This window comes from Phalacrocorax carbo, chromosome 10 (genome assembly GCF_963921805.1).
Source record: "Phalacrocorax carbo chromosome 10, bPhaCar2.1, whole genome shotgun sequence".
In the NCBI taxonomy this organism is placed as follows: domain Eukaryota; kingdom Metazoa; phylum Chordata; class Aves; order Suliformes; family Phalacrocoracidae; genus Phalacrocorax; species Phalacrocorax carbo.
Genome location: NC_087522.1, coordinates 1,986,099 through 2,005,340, shown reverse-complemented (window position 1 = coordinate 2,005,340; position 19,242 = coordinate 1,986,099). Strand labels below are relative to the sequence as shown.

The 19,242-nt window shown below is 51.2% G+C and overlaps 3 protein-coding genes, 1 long non-coding RNA gene and 1 other non-coding gene across 5 annotated transcripts; 4 read left to right on the top strand and 1 right to left on the bottom strand.

Annotated features, from left to right (window-relative positions):
* Positions 1-384: 384 nt before the first annotated feature.
* NDUFB10 (NADH:ubiquinone oxidoreductase subunit B10) lies at positions 385-1,817 on the top strand. Its single transcript, XM_064461385.1, has 4 exons — positions 385-585; positions 850-988; positions 1,339-1,478; positions 1,611-1,817. The coding sequence occupies exons 1-4, from the start codon at positions 438-440 to the stop codon at positions 1,709-1,711; spliced, it is 528 nt and encodes a 175-aa protein (XP_064317455.1). The 5' UTR covers positions 385-437; the 3' UTR covers positions 1,712-1,817.
* A 481-nt stretch (positions 1,818-2,298) lies between these two features.
* Positions 2,299-6,100, bottom strand: RPS2 (ribosomal protein S2). Its single transcript, XM_009509368.2, has 7 exons — positions 5,908-6,100; positions 4,825-4,914; positions 4,263-4,370; positions 3,537-3,710; positions 3,293-3,452; positions 2,781-2,872; positions 2,299-2,422 (listed from the first exon to the last, which is right to left on the bottom strand). Exons 1-7 carry the CDS (start codon positions 6,061-6,063, stop codon positions 2,342-2,344), a joined length of 861 nt encoding a protein of 286 aa, XP_009507663.2. The 5' UTR covers positions 6,064-6,100; the 3' UTR covers positions 2,299-2,341.
* Positions 6,101-6,248: 148 nt separating this feature from the next.
* Positions 6,249-7,161, top strand: LOC135315146 (uncharacterized). The gene is made up of 2 exons (XR_010374584.1): positions 6,249-6,489; positions 6,903-7,161. It is a non-coding gene; the product is annotated as an uncharacterized LOC135315146 (long non-coding RNA).
* Positions 6,703-6,827, top strand: LOC135315286 (small nucleolar RNA ACA64). Its single transcript, XR_010374725.1, has one exon. It is a non-coding gene; the product is annotated as a small nucleolar RNA ACA64 (small nucleolar RNA).
* Positions 7,162-7,436: 275 nt separating the features above from the next.
* TBL3 (transducin beta like 3) lies at positions 7,437-19,143 on the top strand. Its single transcript, XM_064461382.1, has 22 exons — positions 7,437-7,544; positions 7,635-7,686; positions 7,773-7,865; positions 8,881-8,928; positions 9,218-9,359; positions 9,865-9,949; positions 10,387-10,554; positions 10,851-10,926; positions 11,375-11,471; positions 11,902-12,098; positions 13,096-13,237; positions 13,699-13,757; positions 14,284-14,387; positions 15,007-15,157; positions 15,296-15,526; positions 16,255-16,325; positions 16,737-16,893; positions 17,318-17,376; positions 17,884-17,987; positions 18,213-18,284; positions 18,608-18,766; positions 18,906-19,143. The coding sequence occupies exons 1-22, from the start codon at positions 7,504-7,506 to the stop codon at positions 19,016-19,018; spliced, it is 2,421 nt and encodes an 806-aa protein (XP_064317452.1). The 5' UTR covers positions 7,437-7,503; the 3' UTR covers positions 19,019-19,143.
* Positions 19,144-19,242: the final 99 nt, after the last annotated feature.

The window sequence follows — 19,242 nt, the reverse complement described above, 5'->3', positions numbered from 1 at the left end:
GCGGTGTGATAAAGGTCAGTTGCCGGTGTCTCAGTTTACACCTCTCCCTCCTAAACAACTTGAATGTGAAGGGTAGGAATTAGGGTCGGCTCCTCACGGGGCACCATGCAGCCAGAGCTGCCAAGGCTGTGCCGGGCACCCCGACCTCAGGGCAGCCGGCTGCTCCTTGGGGGTAGAGACAGACTAAAAACCCCTCCATGAGCCCAGGAAAGAGGATTCTTGCGATTCCGACGGGAAAACAAGGCTTTAGGTCGGGTTGGGAGGGCGGGCTCTGCGCCTCCTCCAGGCCCCGGGGAGACGGGCACGGACTACATCTCCCAGCATGCACCGGGAGCGGCGGAGCATGCGCAGAGGGGCGCCCTCCGACGCCGGCGTCCCCCCGCGGCGGGGTCGTGTGGGGCGCCGCCATCTTGTCCGCGCCGCCCGCCACCGCCATCATGCCGGAGGACCGGGACTGGGATGCGTACAAGGTGCCGCCGACCCGCACCCCCGTCTCCGAGAGGACCACGTCGGTGCCCAACCCCGTCACCTTCTTCCAGACAGTCTTTGACTATGTCATCGACGCTCCAGTCACCTTCGTCCGAGGTACCGGCGGGGCGAACCCGCCGTCGCGGGGCAGCCGGGCCCCCTCACTAGCGCCGGTCCCAGGGGTGACGGGTGGGAGCTGGGCCGCGGCGTGGCATGGGGGATGGACGGGCACCGAGACAGAGGGACACGGAGCATAGACACAAGGATACGGCCACCGGGACAGGCGGAGGGAGGCGGGACGGGGGGCACCACGCAGAGGCGTGGGGGTCCCTTCGCTGGTCGTGGGTCCCTGATGGCAGGGCTGTTGGGCTGTTGCTGCAGAGTGGATTGAGCGCCAGCAAGGCAAGAACAAGTTACACTATTACCACCAAAAGTTTCGCCGCGTGCCCGACCTGAGCGAGTGTCTGGAAGGAGACTACCTCTGCTTCTTCGAGGCCGAAGCACAGTGGAGGAGGGACAGGTATGGCTGTCACCTGGCAAGGCCACAGCAGCCCTAGGAATTGCAGTGGTTGGCTTAAACTAACAGCACTTTCGTGGATTTTAGGGCATTGAGGCAGCACCTCCTGCCCCCTCCAATTACAGGACACCCCTTCATAGTCCTACTGTCCCCAGCAGCACACCTGAGCAGGCACGGTGCCATTGGGACACATCTCCCTGCACCACCTGGTTCCTCCAGCAGTGCTGCAGGACTGACCAGAATCCTGTAAAAACCCAGAACTGACCTCCCACAGGACATCGTTGCCCCTTTGTTCATTTTTTTTTTTTGTCATCTCTGGGCTGTGGTTGCATTCATCATCATCTTTCCCCCAGGATGGTTGATCAGGAGATCGTGGAGATAATCCGGGAGAGGCTGGGTGCATGCAAGCAGAGGGAGGGACCCAACCAGTTCCAGAACTGTGCCAAGGAGGTGGAGCAGCTGGCACAGGTCACCAAGGCCTACCAGGACAGATGTGAGTGCAGCAACTAGGGCAGCGTGCAGGGAGGGGGGTCTTAAGCCACATCCCAGGTATCACAAGGAATAGAGGTTTATTTCTTTTGAGTTGCTATGGGGCAACACTTCAGGCATTTACTGTCTTTTTTAGATGGTGATCTTGGTGTCCATGGAAACGCAAGGACGTGCCTGATGAAGCAGAAGCACAGGATGATGGAGGAGAGGAAGGCACAAGCAAATGCATCTCAGTAGATCTAAATGGTTTAGCACCTCCCTCAGTGGTGCTCGTACCAAATACTGCATGTTGCATATTTGAACTCTGATGCTGCTGACCCCTATAATAAATGTGCAGCCCAGACATCTGCCATACAATCTAGACTCATTCTTTGGAGAGATCCGTAAACACAGAATTCTTCCTTTTTTCAGCTCAGCATTCATCCTGGCATTCCAGCAGATCGTTACCATCCTCTAAACCACAGAGCAGCCTCTAAACCACATAACTCCAGGCACCTCCGGCTGCATTAGCTGGGATTTCCCCTCTGGAATTTCTCCCCCACCTCCATGAACCAGCAGAATTGAACTGCTCTGCCCAGCCCTGGTGAGAATTCCCTCAGTTAGGCTAAGGATTACCTGCTGTAGGACAGCACATAATCTTCAGAGCTGGTCCTAGACCCCATCTAGGATTAATACCCGATTAACAAGGATTAGTATAACGTAACATACTATTTCATTCAACAGATGTTCAGGCTCTGGCCCACAGGCTTGAACCAACTCAAATCCCCAGCAAAGATTTAATCCATCTGCCCAACACATTAACCATCCCATCAAGCCAAGCACAATTTCTTGTTCACCAATCCCTTTATTGTCTTGTACAAAACCCACTTAAGTTGTTGCCACAGCAGCTGCCTGGGTTCTCTGCACCGAGACCCTGGTGTGGGTCTTTGCCAGATGATCAGTGAACTCCTGGAAAAAAAAAAAAAAAACAAAAAACACACTTTTATTTTCTTAAGCCGATCACAGGCTTCTCAGCACTGCGTCCCTTTCCCACGTGGCATGTATATGGAGGCTGGGGTATGTCAGATACTACTTATTTTTACTTGAGCTTTGCTTTATCTTTTATAAAGCTTTCCTCTTCATATTCCCTTTGTCTATAAAATGCCATTTTGAAGTTTACTTTAAAACCACATGCTGAAAAAGGATCCCACTCTGCCTGCAACCCCACTCTCCCATCATTAAACTGCAAATTCTTTGGGTGCAACACCTGCACTTCACAGGGGAGGAAGGGCAAGATTTGAGCTGCAAGTGGCAGAATTATTCTCACCTGGTAAGGGGACTTGGTGAACACAGTCTCTTTCCAGAGGTCGGGGGTCAGGTAGCTGTAGGTCTTGGAGATGGCATCGAAGGTGGCTTTAGCTAGGGACAGAAGTCAAACACTGCAGAGCACGGCCGCAGTAACCCATGCGTTACCACCCGCCCAGCTCCTGAGATGTAGAGTTTAGGGAGGAATGGGGAGCCCACAGCAGGGTCTCTCTGATAGACACCAAACTCAATTTTCTTTCTCTCTCCATTTACGACAATTACACTACTTCAAACAAGTGCAATCGCGCAGATTGGGAGATTTTTTTAATATCAAAGCACGTATAAAAAGACATTTTCTTGTCATTAACTTCCTTGTAAAAAGGTATCAGCAGCAGCCTTCGCTTCTGCTTGACTGCTAGCTTTTGATTCAAACAGATTAAAAAAATACTACAGAAACAGGTCCATTGCATCCCTGTCCCTGACAAAAACAGCAATAGACCCGGCTAAGCTACAACATGACAACCTGAAGCTTACCAAAGTTGCCCAGGGTGGCCGTGCAGCCCCTGGCCGAGGTGTAACAGTCATCAATGCCAGCCATCATCAGCAGCTTCTTGGGCACAGGGGCAGACACGATCCCGGTACCGCGGGGAGCCGGGATCAGACGCACCAGGACAGATCCACACCGGCCAGTGACCTACGCAAACATAACAGGTTACGGCTCCCCGAAACACCCGCCGCAGCACCGCCACCCGGACCAGGGCCAGCAAGCCCTTCTCACCTTGCAAGGCACGGTGTGGGGCTTGCCAATCTTGTTACCCCAATAGCCTCGTCGTACGGGTACGATGGATAATTTGGCCAAAATGATTGCCCCGCGAATAGCGGTGGCAACTTCTTTGGAGCATTTAACACCAAGACCAACGTGGCCGTTGTAGTCTCCGATAGCAACAAAAGCCTAGGATTGAAAGGAACACTGTCAGCGGCGGCTGCACTGCACGGGAACACTCTCTCAAGCAGAACACAATCCACACCAGGGTCTCTCACCGAGGATAACCCAAGGCATGCGCTCAGCGGCAAACAGTCGCAGCTCACAGTTCAAAAAGCCTGTTTTCCCCCCAGAGCTCATCTGTCAGTCAAAACCAGCTACGGTTGAAGAACCAGGAGTCAAATCCCCGCTACAGCCCCAGAAGTCCCAATAACTCCTGAGCAGCATTCACTCTTTGTACCTAGGACTTCTCTCTCCACCACAGCCCCTGAACAGCCAGTGCCGCTGCACATGTACAACTGAATTTTGTGCTAGGGCTGTTTCAAATAACATTTGAACATATTAGTAGGGTTTTAGAATTAATGCAAACACTTTAAGCTACACAAGCTGATCCTAATACTATAATATTTACATATAGAAGAAAGTGACAATATTTGAACTAATTTATTAATAATATATCAAAAAAGCAGCAGACAACACATGCAACATTTTGAATGTGAGACAACAGAAGAAAAAGGCTACCTTAAATCTGGTACGCTGACCAGCACGAGTCTGTTTCTGGACAGGCATGATCTTCAAAACCTCATCTTTCAGAGAAGACCCCAGGAAGAAATCAATGATCTCCGACTCCTGCAAGAACCAGCCATTTAATGACACGAGGCCACACCTTTTAAGCAAACCAGCACAGCTTGTAAGGCTCCTACAATTCAAGTTTAACATCCCTGTACTAAGGTATTTTAAGTAATAGGTACTTCAGCATGTTAAATTTTGCAGGCATAAACCTATTCTAGCTCACGAGGCAGTCCAGAGCAAGCTGAAATGTCATTTCTTCCATCACCAAGCAGGACTACTATGGAAACGCTGGAGCAACGTGCTGCCACCTCCACCCAGGGCAGACCACAACACCCAAACCCACCACGCCTTGCCACAAATGACTGCATCAGTCCTCAGCTTCGGCTGAGTTATGTCATGCTGAACATGCTTAAGCTGAGCAGCCCAAACAGCAAATGCAGCAGCTACTCCCAGCTCTGTGTTCCGGATTAAGATTCCGCTGCACATTACTTAAATGTTCGCAGAAGCTTACCTTGATTGGAAGCGAGAAGAGGTAGATCTCCTCAAGAGACTTGATCTTCATATCCTTGACCAGGCGACCAAGCTTGGTGACAGGAATCCACTAGGGAAGAAATCCGCGGAAGAGGGTCACAAGCTGCTCCTGCCCCACAGAACAGGCTGCCTTTCTGCTAGTAAACGTAAGAAGGCAGAGGAGGAATCCATACAGAATTAGGAGAAGATGCAGTAGTGACTCTGGTTTTGTGGGATGGTCTTTTTCTCCATAAGGAAAAAAATCAGCTGTCCCAGACAGCAAGGAAATCTTCACCTTCATCCAGAGACAGTTTGGTTCAGAGGGAAAAGAGCATGGTTAGATCCCACCATGGGGTGGATGGAGCGTACCATCTGTGCTTATTTTGAACAGGAGATTGACTTGAAGATTTTTAAGCCCTTACAGCTCCCCAAGAAATTACACTGGCCTAGAGCTGTACCAGCACTTCACCTACACCATTTCTTTCTACCTACCACCATTTCTTTTTTAATAAGCAGGCTGAAGTTCCCATTAAGCCAGTCTAACAGCAAGCTTATCCTGCTGCTTTAAGGATTGCTTGCATTTCAGTCAGCATGATCTCTGAAGACAAACTAACAACTCTCAGATCAGCTGGAGAAGGTACTTCAGTACATCTCTACTAAAAAGGAAGCAGGTTATTTAATGGGCTTTCAAGGAAGCCTATACACACGAAGCGTTTAGGTCAGCGCTTTCCTGCTGTGAAGCTGTATTTGAGAGTTACCAATACTAATACCAACTTTATATAATTCTCCTGCTGTTACTGCCTAGAATGTGAAACATTTAGCTAATTACAGGAAACAGAACAAAACAACCCTGAAAGAGTGGCTTGTAAAAGTCTGGGCCAGAAAAAGAACTTGAGTGGTTCTCTGTCATTTCTTAAAACGTAAAGCACTTGATGCTCATGCCAGTAACTATTCACTAAATGGCACAGAACAGAAATGCCACCGTTCCTCCTTTTCACGTCTCTCTGCCCTTTCAGAAACTCTCCAAACACTTGCGAGGTGGCCCATTCACCTCCATGGGATACTGCCCTATTTACCCACTCACCTCCTTATCCTCGGCCTTGCCTCCGCGAGCCCCGCGGCCTCTCCCTCGGCCCCTCCCGCGGCCGCGCCCGCGGCCCCGCAGCCCGGTCCCGAAGCCTCCGCGGAAGCCCCCTCGGGCCGCTCCCGCACCTCCCGCAGCACCGGCGTCGTCCGCCATTTGCTAGAACAGAGAAGAGCGTGTTAGCCGGGACACCGCCGCCGCCACCCCGGCGGGAAACGACAGCGCGGCGGCAAGGCCCGGCGGGAAACCATCGGGCCCGGCGCGGCTGCCCTCACGCCACCGGCGGCCCCGATGGGCGCGGATAGGGCACAGGCCGCGCCACCGCCACCACCCCAGCGCCATACTTACGTGATCTCTCAGCGTAGAAGGCCGCGCCTCCCCACTACCGGCTATTTATACTCCGAGAAGTCTCGCGAGATCACCGCCCGGCTATGCGAGCCCCGCGGGATGAATTGAGAATATACTGCGGCGCAGAGCGGCGCGTTTCTCTTAGTTATACAGGGTGCGGGGCCCCGGAAATCCAGGAGCCTGTATAAAAGGCGGCGCGCACGCGTGCGGCGCTTAGTGTGACGCGAGCGGCGGGTAGGTGCGGGGGAGTTGGTGGTGCTGCTTGTGAGGGGAGCGGGTTGTCTGGTGTCTGCTGTATTTCATGTTTCTTGAGATTTTTAAAAAGCGTCTTAGAGGTGTGCTAATAGTGCTGTCTGAGCCGGCGGCAGGTGAGGTATGGAGGGAAAGACCTCAGTGAGCGGCCTACGACAGTCTGTCTGCAGGGTGGCGTTAGCTGAAGGACCAGGCGCAGTCTGAAAATCACTCGGGGTCTCTCGTGGCCCCTGGTGAGATAACTGTGCCCACAGCATAGGGAACATTAAGCTTATTGCCCACAGCACCGTGTGGGGAGTGAAACCCATGTTCCCATAACACCTGAGGTGAGCAGATGGCGGGGACTAACGGGGCGAAGCCGTTGCTGAGAGCTGCCTTTCCCTTCCCTCCGCCAGCAGGTGCGGAGCTTGGCCTGGACGGACGGACAGACGGATGGTGTTCTGGCCTGCAGAGCCGGGCCCTGCCTTCCCCCCCGGCCCCGACGTCCGCCGGATCCTTTCCGGGGGTTCTTCCCTCTCCACCGCCTGCGAAGGTGAAGCCTGGCTGGGCAGGGGGAGCGCTGCGGCAGGCCGGGACAGCGCGTTGGCAGCCGGGACGGCTGGAAGCCATTCAGTAATGTATTTTTATATACAATAAAAGATTAATTACTTGAAACTTCGTTCGTGGTCTCTGTTCTAATTTTCCAGAAATCCCGCTTTTCCCTGTGGGTGGGGCCGGGAAGCCGCTTCCGTGGGGCGGGGAAGGGAGTACGCTGCTGGCAGAGGCTTCGGAGCGCAGCGGGGCGGCGCAGCGGCAGACCCTGTCCCGCTGGCGGGTGTGTTTTACCCCCGCGCAGTCACGGGTGTGCGGGGCCGGACTGTGCCGGAGGGGTTGGGGTGTCCCGGCAGGGAACGCTTCCTGCCCACACCAAAGATGGCGCTTGCGGCTTCCGCCCTCCCAGCGCGGCGCTGTGCGTCACTTCCGTGCGCCGGAAGCGGCCGGCACGCGGAGCGGGAGATGGAGGCGGCCGCCGCCAGCCCCGTGCGGTTCAAGAGCAAGTGAGGAGCGGCGGGGCCCGGGCTCGGGGCAGCGGCCGCGGCGCGCGTTTAACCTCCGGCCCGCCCGTGTCTCTTTTTTTTTCCTTCCAGCTACGCCGTGTCGAGGAAGATTGAACCCTTCTACAAAGGGGGGCGAGTGCAGGTAGGGTGGGGGCGAGGAGGGGGGGCGTGGGGCCGCCCCCCTCCCGGCTCTGTCAGCGTCCCTGCTTCCCCTTCCCTTTTCTCCAGGTAAACCGGGATGGAAAGTTCATGTTTTGCCCCTGCGGGACCAAGCTGAACGTCATCGATGTGGAAACAGGAGCTCTGCGCAGCCTCCAGCAGGTGAGGAGGGGGCCCAGCCCCCGCTGGCTGCCGGTGAAGCCCCGGGGTTGGGGTTTCCGAGGCCCCTGAGGTGTTTTCTCGGCTGTTGCTGTAAAGCTCCCAAGAGCAAGAAGCAGAGGGGAGGACGGGAATGGTTCTGATGGGGACAATTTCTTCAGTGAGGCCTGTTGTGACAGGGCAAGGGGTAGTGGTTTTAAATTAAAGGACGGTAAATTTAGACTGCATATAATCATAGAATCATTGAGGTTGGAAAAGACCTCGAGGATCATCAAGTCCAACCCCCAACCCAACACCCCCAGGCCCCCTAAACCATGGCCCCAAGTGCCACGTCTGCACGGTGTTTGAACCCCCCCAGGGACGGTGACTCCCCCACCTCTCTGGGCAGCCTGTGCCAAGGCCTGACCGCTCTTTTGGTAATGAACTTTTTCTGAATATCCAAACTGAATGTCCCCTGATGCAGCTTGAGGCCGTTTCCTCTCATCCTACTGCTAGTTCTTTGGGAGAAGAGACCAAGCCCCACCTCACTACAACCTCCTTTCACGTAGCTGGAGAGAGGAAAAGGAAAAGAAAAAAAATAAAGAAAAGGTTTTTACACTGAGGGTGGTGAAACCCTGGCTCAGGTTGCCCAGAGAGGTGGTCAGTGCCCCACCCCTGGAAACCTTCCAGGTCAGGCTGCTCACTGCAGGGGGGTTGGACTAGATGGCCTCTAAAGGTCCCTCCCAACCCAACCCATTCCATGATTCTGTGATAAACGCAGGTGGGTGTTTCTCAGATATCCCTAAGCACAGCTGGGTGCGCTTAGCGTTAGCAGAATCATAAAATGTCCTGAGTTGGAAGGGACCTGCAAGGATCATCAAGTCCAACTCTTGTCCCTGCATGGGACAACCCCAAAATTCACGCCCACGTGTCTGAGGGTGTTGTCCCAAGCACGTAGAGAAGGGAACTCTGAGAGCGTGCCACTCCACGGAGTTTAACTCGTGGTTTAACTCTGGGTTTTCTCCTTTTGTTTCTATAGGACGATGAAGAGGATATCACTTCATTTGTTCTTAGCCCCGATGATGAGGTGTGTGTTCGCTTCCTGGTTTTCTGTGCTGCTCTGTCAGGCCCCCTCATAAAGCCAGTGAACACCAAAGGCTGCTCCGCCTGGAAGCGCCCTGCATTTCCATAGATCTCTGTGGAATCTTCTCAGGCGCTTCTCTCTGTCTCCCCTTCTGGGCTCAAGTCAGAGCAAGGCATGCTGAGAGACTGAGCTTCGAGAGTGTCACGGCATTTCTGTGCTTTGTGTGTTGGCACCGAAGGAAGTGAAAACCTGATTAGCAGTAAATCACACTTTCCTTCTTGCTTTTGTGTAGATCCTCGTGACAGGGAGCCGAGCCCTGTTGCTGAAGCAATGGGACTGGCGGGAGAGCAAGTGCGTTCGCACGTGGAAAGCCGTGCACGTCGCCCCAGTGGCTAGCATGGCCTTTGACTCTACTTCAACGCTGTTAGCCACAGGTACGGTCCTGTTTCAGTGTCACGCGATGGCAATGATGTTGAGTGGCCTTTCTGCTTTTGAATAATTTAGCTTAGCAAGACACAGCCTGCGGTAGTGACCTCCTGAACTCAGGCACAACCGGAAGAGGTTTTACTTAGATAGAAGTGATGTCTTGACAGACAACAGGGAGCTTTTTAGTCTTCTATCTAAAATATAATTAGTAAAATGCTGATAAATATTAGGCGTCTATGAGGCAGCGTGGCATAGTTATCCTGGTGTAGCACTGGGACTCCTGGAGGTGGAGGAGGTCAGGTGTGACCCGTAACCTAACTGTACTTCAGGTTTGCCCAGCTCTCTGAAAGCATAAGGTGCTCCCTGAGCCTCTCTTGGTGTGGGAGGTTGTTATTGGATTCATTTTCCTTCTGCTGCCTTTGCAACCCATAAAATTTTACAGTTGCTGATAATGTAGAACCTCCTGTGTCTCTCTCTCCTGTCATTCATCCTTCTGTGCTCTTCTTTTCCCAGGTGGCTGCGACAGCACCATTAAGATCTGGGATATGATCAAACAGTACTGCACACACAACCTAAAAGGATCTTCAGGAGTTGTACAGTAAGGATGAGCCGTTTTTGTCAGTCACTGACATTAGTGTGATGCTTGGATGGTGGGGCTGATGTGAAATGTCTTGAGTTAACGGAATGTAAAGGCCCATTCCAAGCACGTTCTGGGCTCCTTTCCCTGATTCTTGAGATTTCTAGTGAAGGAGCAGGGCTGTGACGGACTTTAGCCCAGAGAGGAGAGGTTTGAACAAGAAATTTGTTGGGATCTAAATGGAATATCTCTGCCTCAAGACCGTGTAAGACTGGCAAAGATCAACTAAATTTTCCTGGTGGGTGGCAGAGGAATGAAGTCCTACAAAGAAAGTCCTGGTATAAATTCATGTCAACTGATCTGTCAAACTCTTTGTGTAGAATGTACGTTTATTTAAATGCTGGGCTAATGCCAGAGAGTTTAATCTGTCCTGCTCAAGTGCATCTCCTTCTGTCCAGCCTTGTTGAGTTCCACCCTGATTCCTCCCGCCTGCAACTCTTCTCCTCCTCCATCGACTACAAAATCCGCATCTGGGACCTGAATTCCAGCAAGTGTGTTGCTGTGTTGGATGGCCACTTCAGTGCCGTCACCTCGCTGGCCTTTGCAGGTGGAAACACGCTCATTAGGTAAAACCTGGCAGAGGCTTAGCCTCTCTCCCCCCCTCACCCTGCCTCCTGCCACAGACTGGGTGTTGCTGCAGGGTCGGGGAAGGTGCCCTCTGAGGGGAAGGACTGCTACGGGTGTTCGGTCTCCGCTTGTCTACACAAGCGAGTGACTGGTTTTGTGTGTCTGGCGATATACCGTGCTGTCACGTGGAGGGCTTCTGCCTGCTTTCCTATGGGCCTCTTCCCACAATTCCAGATCTGCACTCGGAGCCTGAGCTGCATAGATTTAGCACTGAAGCTGCTCTTTTGACTTGCAGTTCTGGCCGTGATAAAATCTGCATGGTGTGGGACCTGAAAACCAGAGAAAGTAAACGAACCGTCCCTGTCTATGAGGTGAAATTGCATTTTATTTATTCCTTTGAGATCCTTTGGAGCTTCTAGGTCACAGCTCGTATGGTACCTCTCCCTCTTATATTCCTATATTATGAAATAAGGTTTCTCTCCCTTTTACTTTCCAGAGACCTTAAAACTCTGTGTCTAAAGCTGTTTATTTTCTTTCTTTCCTTGCTTGGTGTGATTGTGCCTGGGCAGTTTCAGGATATATATGCCACCTCTGCCTCCACTGCCCCAGTGCTGGCGCGGGAAGGAGGGACAGTCACGTAAAAACTTTGTTCTCTCATTGTGTCTGCCTGCCTGTGCTCAGTAGTCACGCTGTCTGGGGCAGTGGCGCGTGGTTTGTGTGTCTGTCTGTCGGCACTAGTGGGCTGTTGCACAGCTCTGGTTGCTGAAACGGGGCTGTGGTGCCTTGCGCTCAGCTGGTGTTTGGCCAACTCTTTTGCAGAGTGTGGAAACTGCTGTCTTGTTACCTGAAAAGGGCGATTTCTCACAGCTGGGTGTGAAGAAACAAGGGTTGCACTTTGTCACAGCTGGCAGCAAAGGTGGGTGTCCTGGCACCGCGCTGCCAGATTTGGAGGCTGAGGAGGGACGGTACTTAAGACACTGCCGTTATTCCTGGGATGTGCGTCCTTTGAGCAGCAGGAGCCTCGGGCTGAACTCTGGGGGCTGGGGAGCAGAGCCTTCTCCTGAGCTGCTCCGGCAGCGGTGGGTGAGCAGGATTGATCGGGTGTGCTGTGGAGCTTTATGTATGTTTCCAAACCACAGTAAAGTTTGACTTGGACTGAAGAAGAAAAGCTTTGTGGCCCTTCGTGCCACTGCAATTGGATCTCTTTGCAGTCCTGCCTTAAAGCTGCATAGCTTTTTCCAGTAGGCAAAGCCAGGGTTTGGTTTATATTCTTTGGGCAAGAAAAATAATATTCAGTGTCTAACCCAGTGGCTCTGACAGATAATTTCTATCACCATTTTTGTTAGGCATCCTGAAAGTTTGGGAAGTTGCCACAGCTGCTTGTGTGTATACGCAGCCTGTGCCCTTTGAGTCGAAGGAGGAGGCCAGCGAGCACAGTCTCACCCAGTGCATGCTTGTGCCCGAGAGGAACGAGATTGTCACGGTGTCCATGGAACACAACATTGTTTTATATGACGCTCAAACTCTCCAGCTCAGGAAGCAGGTAACAACCCTCAGCCTCCCTTTTCCTCTTCCTTTATCCATACCTGAGGCTTGGCTCTGCTTCTGGTGAAAGCTTTGTCCAGGGGCGCCCTCGTCTCCTGCCTGTATTTGAACCGTTCCTTGGTTACAAGCCAGAAAGCCAGTTTCACTGGTGGGGTTGTTTGGAGGAGTGTTGCACTGAGACAAACATAGGAAGAAGAAAGCAGAACAGGCCTAGCCAGAAATCCTCCCGTGCCCCAGCTTATGTGTAAAAAAGGTTTTTACACTTAGTATTAAATGAAAGGTAACAGCAGCTCATCCTCACTGAGCACGGTGCCATTCCGCACATCTCTAACCCGCTGACTTCTCCCTGTTCAACTGTTTCTATTCTGCCGTGTATTTTCTAAAATACCTATGCCTGGGATAGCTGTATTTCATACCAATAATTATATTTTCCTTTCTGCGCTCCCAGTTCTATTAAATACGCAGTTTTGGTTTCAGCTAAATATGTGGTTGAAGGGACAGCGAATGGAAGTAACCACCGTGCCCTTCCCATTTTTTGCTTCAAGGGTTTTTCTCTCTCCATCTTCAAGAAATGCAGTCACTAGAATGATTTGTGTTGCTTTTTAACCAGGAGTCTTGCAAAGATAATACAAAACATAGACCTAGTGTGCTGCTACTTTAACTTTATCATATTGTCATTTTGCTAATCTAGCAGCATTTCCAATAGAGTGAGTGAAGTAGTTTCTTCCCGTTCTGCATGAAAGTAGATTTCAGAAGTTAAAATATTTCTTTTTCTCTTCTCTCCACTGGCCACATTAAAAATAATATGTTGATCCATCTATTAGGTTATGATAATAAAGCAACAGATTCTGGTCTATAATTTAAATATTTGCCTTTAGCAAAACACGCTACTCAGCAAGTTTCAAAATAGTGCTGTGACACTAATTCAGACAGTCAAAAAAATATTCCAAAATATAATATATATTACATTTATTATATATATCTGCTGTCCTCAGCTTGCAGGTTACAACGATGAGGTTCTGGATGTGAAGTTCCTTGGGCCTGGTGATTCTCACATTGTCGTGGCTACCAACAGCCCTCAGCTGAAAGTGTTTGAACTGGCAACGTCGCACTGCCAGATCCTCTACGGCCACACAGGTGCGCGTGGTCAGCTCTGACGTGGCTGGGAGGGTGATGTGCAAGTATTTCTTCATCCAGCTTCTCTCACAACTGTTCTGTGGGTGCTGAAGTCCTTGAGTGCTCTCTGGAACAGCACCGCAACAGGTTTTTGGAGTTGTGTGGAGAAAGGATATATTCTCCCGTCCTGATTTTGGCAACACTGGTTTTCTTTCTCCAGCTCTGTCAGTTCTGTCCCTTTCACTAGCAGCGAGATCAATTTAATCTGGAGCTAAAGATGTAGGTGCATGAGCTCCGAATGCAGTTTTGTGGCTGCGAGTGGGAGGCCCGCACCGGTGCCGTAAGCAGCCAGCGAGCGCGGATACATTCCGAGTGTCCCAAACCTGTCCCCAGTCAGTAAGCAGTGGGCTCGTTAATTCATGCATCTCTTGTCCTATTTCGGTATTACTTGGCATCCAGCTGTGTTTTCTTCTTCTGTTTAGAAACAATTCTTGCTTTGGATGTCTTCAGAAAAGGCCTGATGTTCGTCAGCTGTGCTAAGGTGTGTTAGCTTTCTTCATTTAATGCAACTCTTTGTTTCTAGTGATCTTTATGGGCAGAGCTGTATTGCTTTTTGGCCATGCAGAAGGGGCTTTGGTTCAGGTGGAATTCCTGTCTGCTGCATCCCCCCAAACACGAGGTGGTTCTGCTGTCCCTTTTTAGTGTTGTCCCTGGGGAAATGTGAATGGTTTGTATTTTATTAGCCTGAAAGGAGATGCCTTGTTCTCCGAGCGTCTTGCTCTCGCATTAGAGTTCAGAGACATGAGTAGCGTCAGGCTGATGGGGAGCGGTGTGTAAAAACTGTGTTGGAAGAAAAGGTGCCGCCTGCCCCGATACACCCAGAAAGAAACCTCCCAGCTGGAATCACACCCTGCCTGGCTGTGCCTGCCCTCACCTGCTCTGACCAATGCAGGCAAAGGTTCAGGCTTGAAAATAAGTGGGTAGTCAGGCTCGCGGGTGTGACGAACGCATGGGGAACTGATCACTTGTCAAAAAAGCACAGCCGTTTCTGTCCTCTCCCATGACAGGACAAAAGCATTCGAGTCTGGCGGATGAACAAAGATGGAAGGGTGGTCTGTGTTGCCCAAGGACTGGGTCATGCGCATGGGGTAGGCGCTGTCTCTTGCTCAAGGTAAGTAAAACCAGGCAAGGGTCCTTTGTGAGCAGGAGTCATGGCTGCTTTGCTGGTCCTCAGGGTAAATGTTTGGGTGGATGCCTGCCTCCAAGCCATCCTGTTTCTTGTTCTTGGCGCCAGCTTGTCACCGTGCTCTGAGTTTGAAGGGTAAAGTTTGCATTTCTTTGTCAGTCTAACTCCCATTTGCCTTAAAGAGCAGCAGCTGGATAAGTTGCCAGGTAAAGCTTGAGTGACCTGGAGAGGAGGGTTGGGTGCTGAAGGGAAAGTGTCTATGAAGGTGCCTGCTTGAATAGCGTGTCTGTTCATCAGTTCTGCTTTCTTCGTGCTGCCTAACAGCCTGGAAGCCCAGCTCGGCTGTTCAAGAGCTGCAGTACACCTTTGTCTGTAAATGAAGAGAGCTAGCAGTGCTCTTGCCTAACGTCTGAATTGCTGGAGGCTGTTCCAGAGACCTCAGTAAAATGAAAGACAGCTTAAAAAACATTAAATCACTGTTTCACATCCCGGCAGAGCGACTGAATGTGTGTAGATCCCGGTAGGGGAGGAGAGAGCCTTTTTTTTCTGTGCAGGGGAAGCCACTGTTTTGCTTCCTTACACTTAACTCTTCTGTTCCTTTCAGACTCAAAGAAAGCTTCATAGTGACCAGCAGCCAGGACTGCACAATCAAGATCTGGAATATCCCAGAATCCCTCACTTCCAAAGCAAAAGCAGCCTTGATCTCCAGTCCAGAAACCCTTCATGCAAAAGTGACTGAGAGGGGTCATAACAAGGTAAAGCTCCACCTAACGTCAGAACGTGCTTTTAGTACTTAAGTCCTTCTCTCCTCTGCTGTACCCTACATTGATTACCCGTCCAAGAGCAAAGACTGAAACTGCTTTGCACTCTCTGTACTTGCGTGACTTCTCTAGGACATAAACAGCGTGGCAGTTTCTCCGAATGACAAGCTCATTGCCACAGGGTCGCAGGATCGGCTGGCCAAGCTGTGGTCCTGTTCTGACTGCTCTTTGCTGGGTGTCTTCACCGGACATAAGCGCGGGATCTGGTGTGTGCAGTTCTCCCCCGTGGATCAGATCTTGGCCACCTCTTCAGCAGATGGGACCCTGAAGCTTTGGGGGCTTCGGGACTTCAGCTGTCTGAAGGTAACGAGAAGTTAGGCTGCCCCTTGCTCTAGGCAGCCCTCACAGGCTGCAGGGGTTGGTTAGGGCCGCTTCAGAAATGTATGTGCTAGTTAGTGCAGCTGAAATGTAACAAGGTGGCCGTGCCGAAGGAAGAGCTATCCAGGTCTAGCCGCCTCCTCCAGGATGAGATCATCTGCCCGGTGCCCAAGTGGTCTGTCTTTTCTAGCTAACCAGTGAGCAACATGGTTGATCATAAGGGAAAAGCACTTTCAAGCTTTGAAAGAAAGCTGGCTTTGCCTGACGCAGCTGTGGCCATGAGGAAAACCTCGCAAGTTTAAATTTCAGACTCTCTCTTCATGGAAGAACTGTCTTTGCAGTCCAGTAGCGTCTCGCTAAGCCGATGAGAAGGCAGTTGCTTCTCTGTGCCGTGCTCTGCCCAGCAGTGTTGCCTCTCTGGGGATCAACCTTTTGGGGACGCAGCCTATGCCCACAGCCTCGTCATTCAGACCGTTGGCAGCATGGCCTCGGGCAACAAGTTTTAAGCAAGTGGGTTGTTTGAGGAAATGCAAGCCATTTCCCACTGGCCTTTTAACCTACAGAAGTCCCAAGGAGAGAGGCTGATGTTTGGAACTTAGCTATTTGGGCTTTAGGAGGAAGTATTATCCTCTTGAAAGAGGATGCTCTCGAAAGGCCTGACAACAACTCTGACGCTTTTGAGCTTGTTTTTGAGCTTGTGTCTTGTTTTCCAGACCTTTGAAGGTCATGATGCCTCTGTTCTGAAGATCATTTTTGTAAGCCGAGGAACGCAACTGCTCAGCAGGTGAGTGCCTACACCAGGAGTCTAGCGAAAGATGCCAAAGCAGATCAGAAGAGAAATGCCCTCATCCGATTTCAGCAGCAGGAGGGAGGAGTCTCGTGCAATGGATTTAGTTTTGGAAGGACTGACAGGAAGATGCCATGTTTATGCCAAGCTTTTTCCGCAGGGCTAAGTTACCTTCCTCTTCTCCAGCTGTGCTGTGGGGTCTGGTTAGCTGCTGGGACATTGCCGGGTTGGTGGCAGCTACCGTGGTTAGGCAGAGCTGAGGGCACACCTCACCCTCGGCGGTTTTGGTTAATTCTGCTCATGTTTGATGAGCATTGGAATGGTACGAGTTTATCTGATATTTGAGGTGGGGCAGAGCAGGAATGGCTCTATGCAGTGATTCTTTTTGTTGTGTTTCTCTTCTAAAAGCGGTTCTGACGGTCTCTTAAAACTCTGGACAATTAAAACAAATGAGTGTGTGAAAACGTTAGATGGTCATGAAGATAAAATCTGGGGTCTTCACTCTAACAAGCAAGACGATATGGTTGTGACAGCGTCCAGTGACTCCTGCATCATGCTGTGGAAGGTACAGTACGGGGTGCTCCTGTGCTCCCTCTCTGGGTTAGTAATCGGAACGCAGTTGGAGAGCTCGGGATCCCGGTGGCTTGTTCCTCACTGTCCCAGCGTGACATGTGCTCTCCTCATTTTCTGCACTTCGAAATCAGGTCGCTAAGGCACGTCTTGGGGTTTGGGGGTTCTTCTGGCCCTATCGTATTGCCCCAGTTGATGTTGTAGAAGGAAAAGCCGATGGGCCTCAGCAGCCTGCCCAGTGCCGGTGTTCTGAAGGTGGTTTGGAGGGAAGTTGTGAGTTGCTGGATTTAGCATTTAAGTACTTGACCTAGAGATCTTGCTGCAGAAACCGGTCTCCTAATCACTTAATGGGTAAATAAAAATTCACCTGTATTAAAGCAAGGTCTGACAAAGTTGTATCTTGGTTTATTTTTTAACAGGATGTCACTGAAATTGAAGAGAAAGAAGCTCAAGCTAAACAGGAGGAGCAGATAATGAAGTAAGGAGTTTTTTGCCTTCCGCAGCTCATTTTTGCACACTCTGTCCAGTGTAACCATCCACTCGTACGGTGTCCAGCTCCGTCTAATTGGAATACTACCTCATGTAGCTACTTAGAGACTCTCAAGGCACAGCAGTGTCTCTTCTACCTCGTAGTTTATCTTTAGTGCCTGCAAAGCCTTCCTAGAATATTGTCACCTTGCCAATTGACTAGTTTCACGTTTATGCACTGCTGAGATAAGCAAAGCCAAACCACCAAAACCTACTTTCACTTCCTCCTGCTTCAGCCAGCACTGAGCAGTTCAGGGAGCCCTCGAGCATGCCAGGGTGATTATCTGCACAGCGAGGGCACCGAGGCGTTCGTTGGCAAGTGATACAGTGATACTAACTTCATGGCGTTAAACCTCTGCACGCTGTTATTGCCAAATCTGCAGCTTTCATTAGAGTGCTTTTTTTGCCCACAAACCAAATCTTTGTCTCCTTCCCTCGACCCTGATTTGTTTTCCAGAGAGCAAGAGCTTTCTAACCTGCTTCACGAGAAAAGATACCTCAAAGCTTTAGGGCTGGCAATCTCTCTGGATCGTCCACACACAGCATTGATGGTGGTCAAAGGTGAGTCCAACGCTGTGCGCTTTTCCTGCCCCCTTGGCCTTCCAGAACATCTCTTCCAGGTAGACAAAGGCTACAAAGTCTAATTATTGGAAAGCCTCAGTTTTCCCTTTCTCTTATGGCTCCTGTTCTCCAAAGTGGAATCACCCCAGATAACAGATGGTCTCCCCGCCCTCGGCGCGTGCGGGCTGGACTCTCGCATGGACTCTTCATTTCTCTCTTCTGCAGCCATCCTCAAGGAAGCTGACGGGAGGAAGCACTTGGAAGAGAACATCGTTCGGCTCCGGAAGGATCAGAAAGGTTTGTTACAACATGGTTTAAGTGCTAAAACCTTTCAGGTTAGGGGTTTGTTTTCTCAACTGGAATTAAAAGGAGAAGAATCTCCCCGGAGTCAGCGTTTACCACTGAGCTCCCACCACCCTCATGCAGGTTTGCTGCCCAGGGCCGGCTTCTTTGTGCTGCTGCTGCTCGTGGTGCACAGCAGCAACTGATCTGAGCTCGTGCGAGTGCCTTTGCCTGGCTGAACCGCTCTGTGACACAGGCGAGATGTTTTCTAACCAGCATCTCCTGCACACCAGTGCCCCCCGGCACAGCCAGCGCGTACAGATTTCCTTCCTCCCTAGAGGCGGTGTTAACGTTCCTGGTGACGTGGAACACGAACTCTCGAAACTGCCACGAGGCCCAAGCTGTCATTGAAACCCTCCTGAAGCACGAAGCACCGGACAACCTCCTGCAGTACTCGGGCATTAAATCTGCCGTGGAGTCCCTGCTGCCTTACACGGGTGAGCCGCGCCGCAGGGGCGGGCCGTGGGCCTGCGCCCTCCTCCTGTGTCATGGGTAAAGAGAAGGGAGGTTTTTGTCACCCCGTTCTGGTGAGCTTTCTCTCCTGTGATGCCAATGGTTGGATTTCTCTCTCTGCAGAGCGCCACTTTCAGAGACTGAGCCGATTGCTGCAGGCCTCCATGTTCATTGATTTCATGTGGCAAAACATGAGGCTGGCGGACACAGCCCAGCAGGAGGACATGACATTGTGACACCCCCCCTCCTGCCAGTTGCTCTTTCCGGAGGGGAGAGCCTGAACTGCTTCCCCACGAGGTATGGCAGCTGGACTATTCCTGTATTTTATAATAAATTTTTAAAGTTTAAATTTCTAAAACAAGTCCAATATTCCATCTCCTTGGGGCTTTGTGAGGGGAAGGGGTCAGTCCTTTGGCCGAGCTGTGGCTTCCCTTTGTACTTTCACACCCTGACACTTAAA